The 19,194-nt window shown below is 42.9% G+C and overlaps 1 protein-coding gene across 1 annotated transcript; it reads left to right on the top strand.

Moving 5' to 3' along the window:
• The first annotated feature begins 3,774 nt into the window (after positions 1–3,774).
• Positions 3,775–18,735, top strand: PPP1CC (protein phosphatase 1 catalytic subunit gamma). The gene is made up of 7 exons (XM_005524287.2): positions 3,775–4,020; positions 12,846–12,977; positions 14,003–14,233; positions 15,353–15,457; positions 16,409–16,632; positions 17,056–17,190; positions 17,589–18,735. Exons 1-7 carry the CDS (start codon positions 3,966–3,968, stop codon positions 17,676–17,678), a joined length of 972 nt encoding a protein of 323 aa, XP_005524344.1. The 5' UTR covers positions 3,775–3,965; the 3' UTR covers positions 17,679–18,735.
• Positions 18,736–19,194: the final 459 nt, after the last annotated feature.

Genomic DNA, 19,194 nt, shown 5'->3' with positions numbered 1-19,194 from the left:
CCACTAGGAGGGGAGGAATGGCAAATCATATTTCTGCCATGTCAAAATCACCTGCCTCAAAATTTTCTGAGCTCAATTTTTTTACCTTTAGTATCAAAAACGTGATTTAAAAAGCTTGAGATGGACTTGTCATTGGTGTTGACAGCTACTTTTGGGGGAGATTTCAGATGGAGACCAGCTCTTAAGACTGGGAAACCATTGGCTTGGTGGAAATCAAGGCTTGGCTCTGGTATGCAGGGTACACCCGTGAGAAGAAGTCTCCAGCAGGAAGCCTGCTGCTGGCTGGCTGGGAATGAGGCTTCACTCAGTTTCTGCACAAGGTTTGAATCCTTGGAGAGCCCCAAGGCGAAGCTGGAGGCTCAGGAGCAGCCACCAGCCCCGAGCTCCTCGCCGAGTTCCGCACAGGAATGTGTAGGATCCACAAGTTTTGTTGCTGGAGGGAGATCGTGGCACTGTGTGTTTTGTAAATAAAACATGACACTAAGAAAACTCCTGCGTGTGCGTCATCAGCTCCCTTCGGAACAGGACACGGACCCTTCCATCTCCAGATCAGCCTCACAGCTTGTTCCAGCTGCTCCTCTTTTGTCTGGCAAATCAGCACCATCCACCCCCAAAACCCTGCTGAAATTTGGGGGTTAGCAAAATATTTTAGGCATGAAAAGCAAGAGGTGTGCGTGAGGCTTTATCTTGATTGTAACACCAGGCAAGCTGGGTGCAAACAGTAGGAGTTATGAAAACATTGGAATTCTGGCTGCAGAGCGAGCTAGGAAAAATAACACCTGACCCACAAGTCACCCATTCTTGTTTTGGCAGTGTTTGAAGAGCCGGTGTAGATCTTTGTTTGAAATGTACACAAACACATTGAATTTCACGGGCTTAGCAAATATGTAATCTAAAAGTGTGGGTGCCTTACATTCCTCAGGATCCACCTACAAACAGGGATAAATCGGGGAATATTTAATTATTTGTTGCACATATATACATGTATGTATGTGTACATGGTGTAAATATGTAATATATTGTACTCACAGTACATGCATGTATATGCATATATATATATATATTTATACAGATGTACAGAACAATACTGAAATCTTATTTTCCTTCTATATGTAGGTGGGTATTATATATATAATTTATATATCCTTAAACTTAACCAGATTATGAGCAACGATACAATAATAAAGCAACATATGCAAGGGAGAGCAAGGACAAACCAGTGGGAAAATTTATTTTACACAGAGGCTTCCAATGAATGAGACCAAAGTGGTGATTTGTGGAATTTCAAGGGGGGAAAGGAAGAAAAGACCTAGAGGTCTCAGAACTGTGAGCTGTGAGTGATTTGTGCTGAACATATTGTTCATCAGCGTGTATTTAGCTAGTAGGAAAGTAGGAAAAAAAACTGTAGACAAATTGAAAGGAGGGGTGGAGATGTTGCTATATGAAGCGTGAGCTTCAAAATTATGGAATGTTTCAGGCCCATATGCAGAGTTTAAGGACAAAGGGATTTCCCTGATTGTTCCCTCTCTGGAAATAAATTTGCTCCTCCTCTAGAAATAAATCATTGTTGTGAGCAACACCGGAGAACAAAACAGTTTCACAATATTTATAACACCTTGGCTGTGTCCCTTTTCTAATCAGGGTGTGGGGCAAGACTGGTTATTTCCTGCAGAGAAAAGCTACCTTATTAAAGAGATAATTTTGTGGTGGCATTTTAATATAACTCTGGCTCTCCACAGACTTTACTGATAAGGAAGGATCCTTTTTTTTTATGAGAATGAGAAAGACCCTCTGCAAAAATCCAGCTCCTTCTGAACAGGACACCAAGTGTTGGCAGCTGCTGTTGAGATTTGGAGCTGGAACAAGGCGAGCTGGTTATCAAAGTGATGACGAGGCCTCGACAGATTCACCTTTATCTGTCATTTCTCTTCTTTCCTCCAGGCTACGCCTCTTTTGACAAGAATTGTCAGTGCTTTGGACCTTGGCTGATATGGTTCAGCAAGTGAGACAGATTCTTTGCCCTGACCTTCTTTTGAAGGGCCAGTTCTGTCCTTTCAGAAGAACAGAGTTTCCAAGTGAATTCCCAAGTAATCTCCTGGGCTGCACCTGGGTTGCTAAGCTCTTCCCATCCATTCCATTTCCCAGAGCGTTAACAGGAGTGGAAAGGACTCAACATCCCACTAAAGGTGCTCAGATCCCCAGAGGACTTGCCCCTGGAGAGGAGGCTGAAGGGTGAGATGAGATGAAGATATTTTCAGAAATTAAAACAAGGCCAGGAAGGCTCCTCTGGAAACACAGGACAAATTTTCCTTGTTAAATAATTCAGCTAAGTCCAAGAGAACAACTCACCCTGCAGAATTAGGAAGGATTTGAAAGAGAAAGAAAGCATTTGGTGCAAGAGCCGGAGGGGGCTGTTCCCCGAGAAGGTGCAGCACAAAAATAGATGTAAATCTGCAAAGGCTGTCACGTTGAAGTAAATCTGAAGTAACTCTATTGTTTTCCATGGGGTTACTTTGGGTTTACACCAGCGTGACTAAGATTAGCATATCAGCTTGGGCGTGTTCCATACGATAAGTGCTCGCTCGGGGAAGCAGAGCGTTGAGGTGCACTTGCAAGGGGCTGGATCCTGTGTTTCAGGTAGACTCTGCATCCTCTTATCTCCTTCCTCCTGCACACCTGAGGTGTGCTGAGACTGCAAGTCCTTTGCTTTATCACCTGCATGAATCCGAACTCTGCTCCGGCCCCACCACGGCAATGAGCCATAATGAATATTGTATAACTGCCGGCAGGAGGAATCCAGCAGGATAGTGGGAGCAATCCACGCAGGGAAGGGAGGGGAGGAGGAAGGAGCTTGACACAGCCAGCCCCGCAAATTAAAGTAGGAGTAAATAAAGCAATTAAACAATATTCAGCCCGAGATGAAGACTGAATAGTGGGAAAGGTACGCACAGCCGTCTCCTGGACAAACACCATCCAGTAGACAAGCTGTAGCTACATACAGAATAATAGAAATGTGAAATAAAGTAGCGAGACACTTTTGAACGAGGAGGTTAATTCCTTCATCGTCCAGGACTTGAAAGTGCTGTATGTTTGTTTCTTGAAGGATTTGCAGGTGCAGAGCCACGTGTCTGAAGGTGCTCTGGAGCTGAGGGGCTGCTCAGGACACGTTGCCTCAACCCGTGAGGCAGAGGTGGCTCAGCGTGAGGTGAAGGACATGAGGGCTGTGCTCCCCCAGCCCCAAAGTGGGGTGAGCAGCCCCAAAATCCCACCTGAAACCACCATCTCCCTCACATTTGGGTATGTGGGGCCATGATTACAGTGGGGGGACAACGTGAAGGCCATGATGGCCCTTTCCTGTTCCCTGCAGACCCCAGTCTGCAGGAGCCCTACAAGGTACCTTTTCCCACAGAAGGGGTGATCAGACATTGGTACGGGCTGCACTGGGAGGTGCTGGAGTCCCTGCTCCTGGAAGCGCTCAAGGAACCACTGAATGTGGCACTTGGTGCCATGACCTAGGTGACATAATGGTTTTTGCTTATAGGCTGGACTCCGCGATCTCGGAGGCCTTTTCCAACCTATTGGATTCTGGGACTCTGTGACCGCCACCACTGGTTCCGCTGGTCTGCGACTGTCGCGACACCGGGAGGCCGCACCGCCGCACTACTTCCCGTCCCGGGAGCGGAAGGAGCCCGCAAGCGGAGCCATATCACCCCGCCCTCTTCCCGCCCGGCCCATGAAGGGTTTCCGACGGGCCGCGTCGCGCTCGTGGTATCCGTGCGCCAGGCGAGCCCGCTGAGGGGACGGCGGCCATTTTGTTCAGTGCTGGCTCTGTGCTGAGGGGGCGGGGGGGGCAGAGAGAGCGAGGGAAGGCGCAGAACAGGAAAGGGCAGAACGAGGAGCGGAGTCGGGCCGGCCAAGCCGCGAGCGGAGCGGCGGGGAGGGCTCCGCCCGGCCGCTGAGAGGCGATGGCGGATATCGACAAGCTCAACATCGACAGCATCATCCAGCGGCTGCTGGAGGGTGAGGGTCGGGGACGGCGCGGTTGGGGGGGCGGCGGGGCCGATGCGCCGCGTCCCGCCCGCCCGGCGGGGTCTGAGGGGGCACCAAAATGGAGGGGCGTGAGGCGCTTTGTCTGCCTGGGGTCGCCGCCGCCGCCTCCCCGCCTGGGTCGGCCCCGCAGCCCCAACTTTCCCCTCAGCCCGCGTGTTTCCGAGGCTTTTCTGCATTTTGATCGCCCGGTGCAATGCTGGGACCAGCCGGCTGCCCTCTTCTCCCCTGCAGTTCTGAGGGGATGCTTAATCTAGTCGTATGTTCGAATGAAGGGATGTTTAATTTAGTCGTATCTTGGTAGGAAGGTCTTTTAAAAAGCCTGGGGTGCCTTTCACGCATACACATGGGGTCAGTGCATGGCTGGGTAGTCGTGGGGCTCTGGAAATAAGACTCAGCGTGTTTGAGGAGTGTTTGAGGCAGCTTTTCAGCAAGTCGGGAGGAGACTGTCATGGGTTTCAGTGTATGCTGGGTTTAGCTTTGATTAGCTGCTTGCATTAAAGCTGCCACAGGATTTTGGCTCTTAATTCTTAACATATGGTGGGTTTTTAGGTGTGAATAGAGGGTTGGGGTTTGGTGTTTCAGACAGTCTGAAAAAGGGCTTATTGTCTGCTGTTCTGGTACTTTGAGGTGAAAAGAGTTGCCTGTGAGTTTGTAAAGCAAAGGAAAACCTGGAAGTTGCAGGAGGTGTCTCCAGCATCATCCCTTCGCTTGCAGGGATCAGCACTGGACTGGGCTTGACTGATTTTTAGGGCAAAAGACTGAGAAGTTGCCAGTGACAAATTCACTTCCAGGCATCAAGGAAAACTATAATTGTTCAGAGAAGGAAGCTATCCTTGATCCAGCTTCATTTCACGTGTGTCAGGGCAGGCATCTCATCTGGACTTACTGTTGAAAAGCTTGGTCAGGGATTTAACTTTTTTCCATTTGGCACAAAGTCAGCTGACATCTTGCTGAGAAAAATTATGAAGAAATGTCTTTTCTTACACACTTTCCTTTTTACAGGATTTTGCTTGTGTAATGCTTGGATAGCAAAAGGTCAGGCAGAGGAACAGAAATTCTACTCTAGAAATCAATTGGAGTTAAAAAATCCTGTAGATGAATTATGGGATTATTGAATAAGTAAAAGTAAATGGAGTTTTTCCTCTGATCCGGTTTGGGTTTTGCCTGTTACCAATTTAAACCGCCCTGGTTTCAATTATTTAAAGACTTCCCTTCATAAAGTTAGACCAGGATTTTCCTGAAAATCTAGTAATACGACTTGTAAATGTCAGGTCTCGTATGTCATATGGTTGGTGACATATTAATACATGCTCAGTTTAACTGCAGGTATTAGTTACAGTTCTTACTGATTTCCCCTAGTGTAACTAATGCAATATTTTCAAAGTGTAAATTTTAATTTTTAAAAGCATGGGTTAGACCTTTCCTGGAAAGAAATGTGATTTCTCTGTTTAAAGTTTCAAAAAGTAGTAAGATGTACTATGTCAATATGTTCTGCTCTTACTCAGTTTATAGCAGCATTAGATGTTTGGAGCAGATAAGAGTTCATAAATCAGGCTTCAGAAGGTTTACTGACCTCTTTTAAGAGGTGCTTCATGCAATTACAGATGTTACCTGAGGTTGCATCAGCTGCCAGAACTGAAATTAATATTTTTTTTTCATTATTAATATTGCAGCTGGGATTTTGGATTCCTTGAGGCACTGATTGTCTTTCAGTATTTAAACCAATTACTGGTGTTAGTAACCTGTGTTAGTGCTTTATTTGTTGGTTATTAAATGTCTGTTCTAAACATCTTTGCCAGACAGAGTAATGACTGACCTTTTTGAGTGTCATTTTTATACCTTTTTTTTTCCCTAAAATATTGCTGCATTTTAGCACACATTGCATTTTAGATTTAGAGCAAACAAATGATTGTTTTTCAGTGCAGTTCTGGTAGAACAAGTGCATAATGTTAGTTACACAAAGTGGTGTGCCCGTGAGCTTTGTGTCAATACCCCTTTAGACAAGGCTGCACACAGATTAAAATCATATTCAGACATGAAAACACTGCAAAATCTGGTTTAATAATCAGCTCACAAACTGAATTGCCCAAATCCTTGTGCAAGCTGTAATTTTAGAGCAATTTGGTATTTCATTATAGCTCTCTTTAAACTTTAAATACTTACACATTTTTATAGCAGTTAATTTAGGTGATTTTGCTACTAAAATTAAAAGTGTTTGAGCAGGGGGGCTTAGCCCTTTCTAAAGGTAACAAACCCCAGTACTAAGGAGATTCTTGATGAAATACTGGAAATCGGTGAGCAGATACAATTAGGTATTTCTTTTATCATGTGCCCTAGCATTGCCCTGTTGGTAGAAGCAGTGAATCAAGTCTAATGGTTGAGGTAAAGTGAAGGGTGAATAATAAATTTCTCTTGCTTTTGTCCTTAATGCAGGATATTAATAATGTATTTGTGAGGGATTTTAGTTGCTTTCTATCCTGACTCCTCTGCTTAACTGACATTATTCCTACTTTTCCCCCAAATAGTGATGTTCTCCCACCCACATTAGGCTATTTAGGTGAAGTTATTAACTTGTTCTTTAAAAGGCCTAGAAATACATACTTCAGCTTCTCATTCTAAGGTAAATATTTGGTCTTCCTTGCTCCATATGTTTATAATACAGAACCTTTTGGCGTTGAAATGTCACAAAAACCCATTTTTCACTAGCATTGTTCTCAACCTTGGAAAGCCATTCAGGGAAAACATTGAAAATACTGACTTTTTTTGCTGTAATTGAATTCATATTTTCTCCCTTTACTGATGAGGGTTGTGTCCTGCTAGGAGCAATTTCCTGAGTGCAGCTTGTCTGACTTTGTGACTTTCAGTAACTGTAATATCCACGAGAATAAGACTTGTAGTAAGTAACAGTATCCTGCACTGAATATTGAAGTGTTTTTAAGTGTCTTTGATATTGGATAGAGGTTCAGATATTGATGGAACTAATTCTACTTTCTGAGGAATAAGAGGGGTCAAACATGAGAGCAAATTAGGCCCTTTCTAGCAAGGTTACTGAAGGCAGCAACTGCAGCTGAGTGTGCTGAGTCAAAAATGCCAAGAGACAAGAAGATACTGAAAAACTCCTTGTAAGATAAAAAAATCAGTGGCACCTGTATGGTCTTGGAAAGGGTTCCAGGAAATGGCAGAATTCCTGCTTGCCTCAGTAAAGAATGAGTGACAAATCCCAAGACTCCCTGAGTGTGAGCGTGGCTTCCTTTCTGTGTCATGTCAGATGGAGTTTCTATAACTTGAGCTCCTTATCCATTTCCTTCATCTCATGTGCTGGCAGCTTTTCCAGATAAGTAGGGTCTGGTTTGGAGCTCACAGTCACCTATTTAGAAAACAGGATTGAAGTGTATTAGTCTTGCCATGGTAACAATAAATAATGGGTGAAATAACAATTTCAACATACCTAAGTGACCCAAGTTGAAATCTGTTTCTGCAAAACTCTCCCGTGCTGCATCCTCTGCAGGCACTGTTGAGGGAAAATTGAATAATGAATGGAGGCTACTTTGGATAAAGCCACATGAGGCTACAATGGTGGTAGCCATTCTGAAAGCTGCAATCCTGGCTAGTGCACTAAAATCAGCAAAAAGGCTCTTAAATCCTTAAACATTTCTGTTTATACACCCACAGATTTCTATTCCCAGTAAAGCCTGTTGTAGAGATGTCAAGGAGATATTCTCTCTTAATTTGCTTTAAATGGGGAAAGATTATCATCTACTTATTAAAAATAGTTGAGCTAAAGAGCACGGATAAGATTTTGCTCACCACAGAGAAGATGTTTTCTCCCAAAAGCAGTCCTGTAACTCTTTTTTTCACCTTTCTGCTAAATACAGCATTAATTGGGACTGCAGGGTTACTTGCCCTTTAGCTTCCTTTACTGGGGTAAGAGTGATTTTCAGAGATGTTAATCTGAAATGTCACGTTTACTGATGGATGAGCTGGGATGCTGTGATGGAGTGTCTCATGGACAAGCAACACTTTTTGACCTCAAACCATATAATTTTCCCTAGTTTGTGTAGCTTGATGTTGTTTCCTGCTGTGGTGCAGCAGTTTCTAAGAGTGGGAAATAGAAACTCTTTTCATTCCAAAGACCAGCAGCATTAGATTCTCATCAATGCCATGGATTCAGATAAGCCTGTTAAATTCTGTGCCTGTTGCCATCAGTGATGTGGAGGAATTTGTCCCCTCTGTTTGTGAGCAGTGTGAGTACCTGTTGCTCCTCACCTGTCTGCAGTGTGGAAATATGTTACAAGAGAAAAAGCTTGTAGTCACGCAGAATCTTCCATTTGATAACACTGCTCTGAACTTTTGACATAATAGAAAGCAGATGAGAACTTTTCAGAGCTTTGTGCACTGAGAAGATGCTTCTCCATTTCAGTTTTGAATTTGAAGCGATCTGATGAAAGCTGGTAGTGCCTGCAGTAAAGTAAAACCTTTTTTACATCAACCACTTTCAAGTTATTTATTCCCTTTGTGCCTGTGGTGCAAAACTGACTGTGAAACTGTCATCGGGAACTGCTAAAAACTAGATTAAAACCAACCTGAAGTATTTTTGGAAATGTCACTATGATTGCAGACATCTTAACGTAAAATGTGGTGAAACTGAGAGACTTGTTTAATAAGCCAGGAAAATGAACTGACCTGTAGATAGACTATTTTTCTTTAAACATTTTCTGTAGGAGAACTTGATTCTCACACTTCAGTTGACAGTGTTTCAGCTGCTTCTTTTAATGCAATACTGAATGGAAATGAGATGTTTGGATCACTGCAATTTCTGGCATTTTTGAACTTCCTGCTATTTTCGAATACTTCTCTAAGTATCTGTCCCTTTCATATTAACCTTGACTGACGTAAAGGACTGTATGGCACCAAAGTGAGGATTGGAAAATGCTGAGGGTGGGTTGGAAAGTGGGAGTCTGTTGTACTCTGCATGCATATGGTCTCAGACTGTTGTACATTCTGGATCCCCCAGCTCCTGACCCATTTATCCCTCCCAGGGAAATGTAGAATAGTTCTCAATGTCAGGCAGTCTTCTGACTCCTGGCAGCTGCAGCAACACTTTGTACTTGCTGTTTGCTTGCTCCAGAATGACAGGGTGCCTCAAGTTCTTGTTCTTCTTCCTTTTCCTTCCTTTCCCCCTCTGCTGGGCACCTGTCACACTGCACTGTTTATAATACACTCATTTTGGAGTTGTTATCTTCTGTTTCCATCAGTTTCTCCTGGTCTTGGAAATCAACGATAATTTTAATAGTGGACCTTGTGTTCAGAGCAGCCCCTGCAGAGATCATCCAGGATCCAGGGAGGGATTTTTTCTATAGTCATTTCCATCTAGTGGAGAGCTTATTTTTTTACAACTTCTGGTATTTGTACCGTAAGAAAGGTTTTACCTGTTAGAAGACCGCCCAGAATGGACACTGAAATTCAGAGAATAATTTCTAGAGAAATTATTTCTAAGAACAGGAGCATCTCTGCCTAAAGAGGGTGGGAACATTCTGCTGTCTGGAAATGCTGCAGCAGCATGTTCAGACACAAGTAAAATACCACTTGAAATGGGCTGAGGTTTTTTTCCCCAAATGATTAATCTCTAGCTTGTTCCACTGTCAGTTCCAGGCTGTCATTTTTGAGAGGTTATTTTTTATGCATTGAAAGGGCAAATGTGCCTGTACAGTACTATCGAGCTGCTCTTTTGCCTTCATGACCAAGCTGTCAATTAGTATTATACTGTCTGATCTCCACAAGCTGCTTTGTTTTGGTCCAAAGTGGAGAAACAAACTGTAAACACAACATATTTTTCATACTGTACTATTTTTGCCTTTCTTAGAAGGACTAAGTAACTTGAAGACCCAGAAAAACCTTTTAAGAAGTCATTAAGACTGAATATCATGCATATCTGTGCCAGCTCTTTCATTGTGGATGAGAAAATCCTTGCACTAAAAATACAGATTCCTCAAACCAAGATGCACTTCTGCATTTTTGGTTCTTCTGAAGCCAAACTCACTTTTGTTTTCCCAGCTTTTCAGGACATACAGGTTAATGTCACAAGAAATTGAACACGCTCGTCTCCTCTGTCCGGGTTGTGTGTTGGACAAAGCAGTGAAAATGTCACTGGCAGGCAGAGCTGAACCAATTTTTCCTGTTCTTTCATCCATGGGGTCTGTCCTAGTGAGTTTTGGAAGTGCAGCAAAGCATAATTTCATTTTGTCAAGGTTTTCTACAGGCAGTGACTAAAACTGTGTGAGGATTATACCAGTTCAATAAAAATCTATTGGAAAAACCTAGAAAACCTATGTCTGAAACAGTGTTCAGATCTTCATTTAATCTTGAGCAAAAATGAATGCACATGTTTATTCATGAGCTTTAGTGATTCAGTGCATTGCATAGTCTTTATAATATTTTGTACTTTTTAATTTATGGATGTAAAGTACAGAGTTTGGTTTTGGTAATTTCTAAGAAAACTAAATGCAAGTATTTTGTATTGTCTCTAAAAAAAAAAAAAAAAAGTGAATTGTAAGATCTACGATTAAGTGACCATCCATTTTATATTTACAATTCAGGCAGTTTATCACTTAATTCTAAAAATTTCTGTTCTTTATTGCTTCTGGATATTTGACATTTTGAGTAACTTGCTTGTTGCTCAGGAGTCTTTGGAAAATTACTGTATGGATGAAAAAATTACTGTGTAGATGAAAAGCCTCATTTGTGATAAACTGCTGTGACAAAGATTTAACTTCCATTTACATGCTTCATTACTTCTGAGATTTTAATGAAAGACATGAAGTGCAGTGGTAATTCCAGTGTTGGCATGTAATGTCAGTGGTGAGTGATAACACGTGGGCAGTGAGGAACAGAGGAGCAGGTAGAGCTTGAAAGAGAACACTGTTAAAGCCATGACTTTTGACCTACAGTAATGTCACTGTGAGCATGCACTGTGATCTGAGCTCGAGTTTGGTTTTGAAGGTTGTTTGAGGAAAGGTGTTGTGGTTTAAGGCACTGTCAGTGGTTCTGCAGGGCAGGCAGTGCCACCCTGACGGGGGTCTCTGGGAGTCAGCGTGCAGGGAGGGATTGCTGTGGCACTAACACTGCAAGTGCTGGCAGAGATCACATCCAGTGTCATGGATTTCGTGGCTGTGACACAGTCATTATTTTATTCATGGTCTAGATAAAGGTGCACTCTCACTAAGCAGTGTTTTCTGTGCTTGATCAGAGGCCTGTGGAAAAGTCAGAAGCTTCTGTGCTAGTGAGAAATTGGAACACAACTGTTTTTTGTTCTTGCTGTTCCTAAGATTTGCCTCGAGCACCCCCAGCCTTTCCCACTGCAGTTCTCACTTGGCTTCATACAGCACGAGGCCCACAGCGATGGCAGAGATTTGAGTCATCTGGAGCTTTCAGATTTCTCACTCGGAGGTTAAACAGTAGCAAAGGAATTAGACTGAAGTGGTAGCTAGCTACTAAGTTATTCAGGACTTTAGGAAGATAATACTGTGTAGGTTCTTGTGTTTGAAAGGATTCAGGCTTGTTGCTTGCTCTTTTTGCAATTAAAGACCAGACCTTTTTGGATAAGGGCATAGATTCTTCAGTCTCCATGCCATAGAGTTGTTCACAGTAAGCCACCTAACCTGGCAGCCTTAGCAGTGGAGGGGTTTTGTTTCTGGAGGTGTTGGCAGAGCATTTCCACCCATCTGTGACCCAAGTTCTCTGTGTTTGGGCTTTTGATGCAGCTGAACCAATGGGTTACATTGTGAAAGATAACTGCTGCGCTTACTTCTTTTTTTCTTTAGCCATATCACTGTTACATGTTGTCACTGGTTTTCACACCAAACAAAAATATAGGTTTCACCAGTAATGGCATACTCATAATTTTTTTTAATCCAGTCTTAACCCATAAATGCTGTTGTGTGCAATTTGGGCCGTAGTTACAGTGCTGCTGCTGTAGAAATGTTCTTTGTATTTCTGAACAACAGAAAGAGGAGTGTGGAACTTGTTCAGTACAGGCTGATGTCCTTGTCCAGAGCAGGAAGGAAAGCTTTAATGGATGTTAAAGGAACAGTCATGAATTGTTGCACTGGGGGAGATTGAAGCAGTGATGGTGTGAAGGATAGGAGTTGGGACGGGGAAATGCTTTGGGGCTGGGAGATTGGTCTCCTACTGGCTCTTCTCTTACCCTGCTCAAAGGCAGTGACGATGGCAGCTTTGTCATCATGATCCAAAACTATTTCCTTACTGATAGTCCTTGCCTTCCAGTCATGTGCATATTTTTCTTCCCTGTTTTCCAACTGCAGTGTAGAAGAGGCCAGTACAGGATTTATTGGTGCTGTGGTCTTGTTTAGGTACTGTCTTGGGCAAGGTGATTTGCTGGTTTAGGGAAGCTTGCACATTTGTCGGTGACTGAGTGGCAGACGGCCTTTGCTGAAGTTCAGAGCTTCCAGAGAACAAGCACGTTACTGCTTCACTAAAAAATAACATGTAAATAGTCACACGGTCCAAGATGGGGTTTATAACTGAATAGAACTAAACTGATGCTATTTAAAATGTGACATTTTTAACGGGGGAAGTGTTGAGCCGTGAATTCTGTTAAATGAAAGTAACATACGACTGGAACAGAACACATTCCCCTTTCCCTGGCACTGCCATTTCACCCCAGTACACCGATCCTACCCTGGTACTTCCTCATTCAGTGCTGCTCTGGCATTTAGTCAGGCTCTTAACACCAGGGATGTTGCTGGTTTTGATAACTGGCTTCTGACTTCTGACAGTGCGAGGATCAAAACCAGGCAAAAACGTCCAACTTCAAGAGAATGAAATTAGAGGACTGTGCTTGAAATCCAGAGAAATCTTCCTGAGTCAGCCTATTCTACTAGAACTTGAAGCTCCACTGAAAATCTGTGGTGAGTACTGTGAGTTTTGGTTTGATCTTGGGGGAGGTGTCAGCTAAATGCAGATCTTAAGCAGAGAACAAGTGCCAGATGCTACTTTCACTTACTGACAGTGAAATTAATAAATAATTGTAGCAAAAGGTAAAATAAAAACCTTGCTGGGTGTATAGGGCTGAGGAGTGGAGACGGTTACGGTAATATGTGGGAGTTGTATTTGGGACCAAAATAATTCAAACACAAAACACAACCGGTCCAGTTTCACCAGGTTGGGGGAGAGATTCATGTGAAGTTTTGTAAAGAAGTTATCAAATAAATAATGCTTGGCCCAATTGTGACTGAACAAGGGGAAGCAATGAGGAGCCCCAGTGTTTAGTGTGCTGCCATACAAAGCTGAATTGTAGTTTGACAGTATTTTAAAATTCTGCTGGAAACTTAAATTTCTTGGAATTACTTTCTAGTTTGGTTTCACTGTATTGCATACAGCAGTGCTCATTTTGCTCACATGTACATGTCTACTTATGCTAAAAGAATGAAGAATGTCAACATAAAAGCCTCAATAATGCAATTTTGAAAGCTTCCAGCAAATAGTTTTTTATCCTGCTCTAAAACAGAGGACTTATTTCAATTTGAAGCAGCTCATTCCATATTTATAATATTGTTAGTCTAAAGTCACAATTTAGTGTTCTGCTTGTCAGAAACAAGCCCATGATTTAAACCAAAGGCAGGAAAACCGATTTCATTTTTGATGTAGTTTCCCTGCTAGAATTTGAATTACTGGGTGTTTCCAGAAAACAGTTGGTTCCTTGGAAACTTGATTTTGTTTTATACACACAAATATTTTTGTGTAACTACCATTGCATAGATGTCAAAATGTGATAATTTTATGTACATTAACTGTCATTTTAAGTATGTTATGGGCAGTACCTAACTGCAGGCTTCTTTTCTTTCTGAAGTATCTTTGATTTGTTCTTTCTCTAGAATCAATCAAAGAATGTAGTGAAGGGTCACTTAAGTGTCATGTCTGAATCTCCTTGCAGGTGACATCCATGGACAATACTATGACTTGCTCCGACTCTTTGAATATGGGGGCTTTCCACCAGAAAGCAACTACCTGTTCCTTGGTGATTATGTTGACAGAGGAAAACAATCTTTAGAAACAATTTGTCTTCTATTGGCCTACAAAATTAAATACCCTGAGAATTTTTTCCTCCTCCGAGGGAACCACGAATGTGCCAGCATCAATAGAATTTATGGGTTTTATGATGAATGTAAGTACCAGGCGTGTGTGCCTCTGGCTAGGGACAGCAGGGTGGCAGTGTTAGGTGGTTCCTTCCTAACTTAAAATGCCCTTGTGCTCTTTAGAGGGGCCTTGGCCTATTTTACAGAGGGGAGTCTGTCCTTCCCCTGGTCCTCTTGGAGTCTGATCCTCACAGTACAAAGCAGCAACCAAGTGGGTAATTTTATTTGTTTGCTGCTGTGTTAACTAACAATTCTCACTGGTAAAAATCATAAGATAAGGGCATCTAATGAGAGATGGGAGAACTTAATTTGATGTGCATTACAGAGGTTCACCTCTGGTTCATTCATCTGATGATGATACATACAGACTGTGTGATGGGGGCTGTATGCAGACCTTTCCCAAACACAAGTAATTTTGCTGTGAAGTAGAAGCCAATGTTCCTGTTTCAAAGGATGTGATTTAATCCAGATAATGTAGAGATGATACTGTCAAATTAATTGTGCACTGAAGCATGTTGGAACTTGTGTGGTGGGACACACTTGGCTTGCAGATGACAAGATGTGCACTCCATGTCTTGTTCTCCTCCTGTGAGGAAACAAAGATGTGTGGTATTTCAGAGTTGTCTCCTCAGAGATTAATCACAGGCTTAGTCATATATCACAAATATGTTCAGGGTTCATATCTGGGAGAGTCCCTTTGAAATTCATAAAACGGTGGCAGTTTCATTTTTCAGTCCTGTTTCATTTTTCAGTCCTGTTTATTTGCCGATAGCCAGTTTTTGTGGTAAAGCAGAATTTTAAAGAAAATCTGCTTTTCAAGAATTGCTGTCTTCCCCTGAAAGAAATGGCAAGCGACAAGATTTTCTGCAACAGATCAGATTCTCCAAGGGATAATTTGCCAAACCAAAGCTGGGACTGGAGAGCCTGATTGCCATCTGTTGAACAGACTTAGGGTGTCCTTGAAGCTGTGCCACTCTGAGGGACCTTTGCCACTGTCTTTAAACAAATAAGTCAAAGAAGATCAATTATGTATAGGCTCTAATGCTGACTTTTTGCAAGTCTCAGTAAAGTTCAGGCATCTATGTTAGGTTGGTTGTGTTTGTGTTCAAAAAGCACATTGACTGGGTTTTTCTCCCAATCTCTTCTAGGTAAGAGAAGATACAATATTAAGCTGTGGAAAACCTTCACAGACTGTTTTAACTGTTTACCAATTGCAGCTATTGTGGATGAGAAAATATTCTGCTGTCACGGGGGTGAGTAGCAGTTCCTTAGGTGATGTTTGAGGAGCTGGAAAACTCAAGTCATGGCAGCTTTATGTTTACATTGCTGAAGCTTCAAAACAGGGATTTTTCTCTGCCTTGGCTCATGTATGAGGAAGGGTTGGGCTCAATGAGTGTCAATTTTGTGAATCCTGGAGCCAGTTCAGACAATGATCTGCTCTTCCTTTTCCACCAAAAGGCACCTTTAATAGCCTCTCCTTTGGAGTAGAGACTCCTTGTAGAATTATTTTAGATGAGCAGGAGTCTGATGTCTGTCCTGAAAACATCTGTTTCCACAGAAACAGAGTGGTTTGTGTTGGAAGGCACCCTTGGTGATCAGTCAGTAGAATTTCACCCACCATGGGCAGGGACTCCTGTCACTAGGTCAGGTTGCTCTAAGCCCTGTATGACCTGATGAGTTTAATTAGTAGAAATTGATTTATGCCACATGATGCAGCTTTTTCTGGTCCTAAAATACAGATTGCACCTTAAATGTTTTATCACTTGCGAGTCATTACAGTTGCCCAGGGACTTGCATCAGTGGAAAATGGTACAAGATTGGTTTGATATTTTATTTCATCTTACTGGGCCTGATCATCACACTGAACATTTCCTGTGATTCCTGGTGTTGATGCCTCTTTTATTTAACAGCTCTTTTATCAGACACTTGCAAAATATTAGTGAGATTATTGTAATCCTGTAAAATGTGGAAATGGCCTTGCTTTATCTTGCTGCCAGTAAATCTCCTAGAAAGTGACTTCTGTTCCAAACGCTTTGGAACAAATGCTGGATTTAAAAAACGTCAGTGAATGTCGCCATTGAGCTACGTAAAATGGCAGTGGTGAATCACTTTGAATCCAAGTTATTTTTGTCCTGGGTGAATGTCAGTGTTGCAGAGCAAAGCTGGACTAAGCTGAGGCCTGCCTGTGTCTTCCCTGTGAACAGGTTTGTCACCAGACCTGCAGTCAATGGAGCAGATCAGACGAATCATGCGCCCCACGGATGTACCAGACCAAGGTCTCCTGTGTGATCTCCTGTGGTCTGACCCTGACAAAGATGTCTTGGGCTGGGGTGAAAATGACAGAGGAGTGTCCTTCACTTTTGGTGCTGAAGTGGTTGCTAAGTTTCTTCATAAACATGATTTGGATCTCATATGTAGAGCTCATCAGGTATTTTCATTTTGTACGTTAAACCACAGAATAATGTAGGTTTGGGGGACCTGAGGTGGTCACCTGGTCCAGCCCAGGCCAGGGCAGACTTGTGTCAGCCCAAGGTGCTGAGGATCTTGTCTGGCCAAGTTGTAAATACTTGTGAGGGTCTCTGAATGTGCCCCAGTGTTTAACAGCCTTTATAATGAACATTTTCATATAAACTCTGGCTCTCTTGAACAAGGGCTTTCTCAGTGTTAGTGGACTCTGTTGCTCAGCTGATTCTTGTGATGCTCCTGTTTGAACAGTTTGAGCAGTGTAATAGTTTGAAACTCGTGCTCCTTAAACAAAGCCAGGTTTTCAGCACCGGCCTCTGGAAAAGTTGCTTTGTAGCTTGTCAGGAGGAAACTGCCCAGACTAACACCTCTGCTTTTGTCTCTAAAGGTGGTTGAAGATGGATATGAGTTTTTTGCAAAAAGACAATTGGTAACTCTCTTTTCTGCCCCAAATTACTGTGGAGAATTTGATAACGCGGGTGCCATGATGAGTGTGGATGAAACACTAATGTGCTCTTTCCAGGTACAGTATCTGAAGATTTTTCCCTCCTACTTAGTGAGGTCACGCATTAAATTTGTGACTTGTTTCAAATAGATCTTTACAGCTGTCACTTGTAGACAGGGCAGTGTTTGCACTCACATTTCAAAAACATGATAACCCTGTGCCGGTGTGAGTCGGGGAACTGTTTTATCCTGGAATTAAATCACCCAGGCAAAGCAGTTGGCTGTCAGCTGCTCCCACTGTTGTGGGCTCTGGAGCAGCTGATTCCAAAGCCCGGCTTGGGAGGAGGAAACATTGATTTCTTGGCACATTGAGACTTGTCCAGAAGAACCACTAAAGGTAGTGCCTTTACCAGAGAATTACCGTTTCACTGGAAGACAGCTAAAACTTTTTGCTAAGTGACCCCTCTGTCTTTTCAGATTTTGAAACCTGCAGAGAAGAAGAAGCCCAATTCCAGCAGACCCGTAACACCTCCCAGGGGTATGATCACAAAACAAGCCAAGAAATAGTCACTTTGGCATTGCCTTGTTGGGACTTGTATCATAGTCTATAACCTTCATTTTTAAACCTATCATGTGTGCTGTTCAGCTTGCTCAAAATAGATAATGTGTTTGTGGTTTTCCTTTCCATTTGATGAATGACATTTGCTGGTTGTAACAGCGAATGAAAGACTTTCCTCCCTCCCAGGAAAAGAGTTTGAAAGTCCCCCTGTGTCGGTGTTCCAGCTGCACACTCCACAGCATCTCCCCGCCAGCCGATAACCGCGGGGCTAGCAGGGCCTGTACCATGAGTAGTGTAAATCTTGTTCTTTAGGATCTAAAGAGGGCACTCGTGTGCTGTGAGAGTAGAGATTGTTCCTGTCAGCAATTACATACTGTTCATAAAAACCACTGTGAACTTTTTTACGTTCAATTTTGTTTTAAAGGGATTGCTTTTATGTTAATGTCTTGTCATGTACACGTTAGTTTTATTGCTGTCGACATTAGGAATAACCTTCAACCTTGCCAGCACCACTGGTAGGATGTATATTTAATTCACACACGCGTCCCTCTCCGTATACTTCAAATGACAAAGCCATTATTTTAAGTGTTTGTGTCTCTTTCCTGAAGCCAAAGTTCGCTTAGAAACCCGTTTGTACACAACCCCCCTGCCGAGTTGGCCGGGCTTCCCATCCATGCCTTCCTCTCGGAGAGAAAAGGAAGTGCTGGCTGGAAATAGCAAACAGAAAGGCTTGACCATGCTCAAAGTGAACACGGTTTTGTACAGTTTCCGTGTGCTCAGTCGAGCAGATCCCAGTGCTGAGACAGCAGTCCCGGGGCAGTGACAGAAATGGCTCTGGATCTGCTGGAAGGGGTTTGTGCATTTCAGCATAAAGACTTTGTTCTACAAAGAAACCTAGAAACTTGCTTGATAAGCCAACCAGAGGTGTTGATCTTGATCACCGGTTTATATAAATCTCTCACAGAATCTTGTTTTTTAAAAACTGTTGATCTTTTTTGAACAGATGACAGTGTAAAATATCATGTAGTGAAAATCACTTATTAAATAAAGAAATTGTTAAATCTTCTCAGTGTCAGTTTATCACAACATATACCCTACTGCTCTCCAAGGGCCTGACGTAGAGAAATAAATTGTTCTGGAAACCCACGGATTCTTGGTTTGGATTTGTCTGAGCTGCAAGAGGTGATTTTATACGGCAGTGTTGGGTTTAGCTCTGGGTCTGGAACCTCAGGTTTAGCCCCTCTCAGCCAAGGGGTGCAGCTCCGGCAGCACTGCCCGTGGGGCCACTGGTCCTGAGCTGGTGTTTGCCACAGCCCTGCTCGGAGCCAGGCAGCAGCGCACGGTGTGGGGGGACAAACTCAGCTCGGCTCCTGCTCATTGTTCTGTGCACAGAGGGGATGGCCTTGAGTGCAAGTGCTGCTCTGAGAGGGTTGGAGCTGAGACCAGACCCATTTCCTCTGGTTCTTAATTAGAGAACTAAATTTCTGGTGAAATGGGGAACCGGTGTCCATTTTATCACTGCTG

This window comes from Pseudopodoces humilis, chromosome 20 (genome assembly GCF_049639895.1).
Source record: "Pseudopodoces humilis isolate 2021_Gansu_Grassland_sample_001 chromosome 20, ASM4963989v1, whole genome shotgun sequence".
Lineage (NCBI taxonomy): Eukaryota > Metazoa > Chordata > Aves > Passeriformes > Paridae > Pseudopodoces > Pseudopodoces humilis.
The sequence above is the reverse complement of the archived record's forward strand: the minus strand, read 5'-3'. Positions and strand labels throughout refer to the sequence as shown.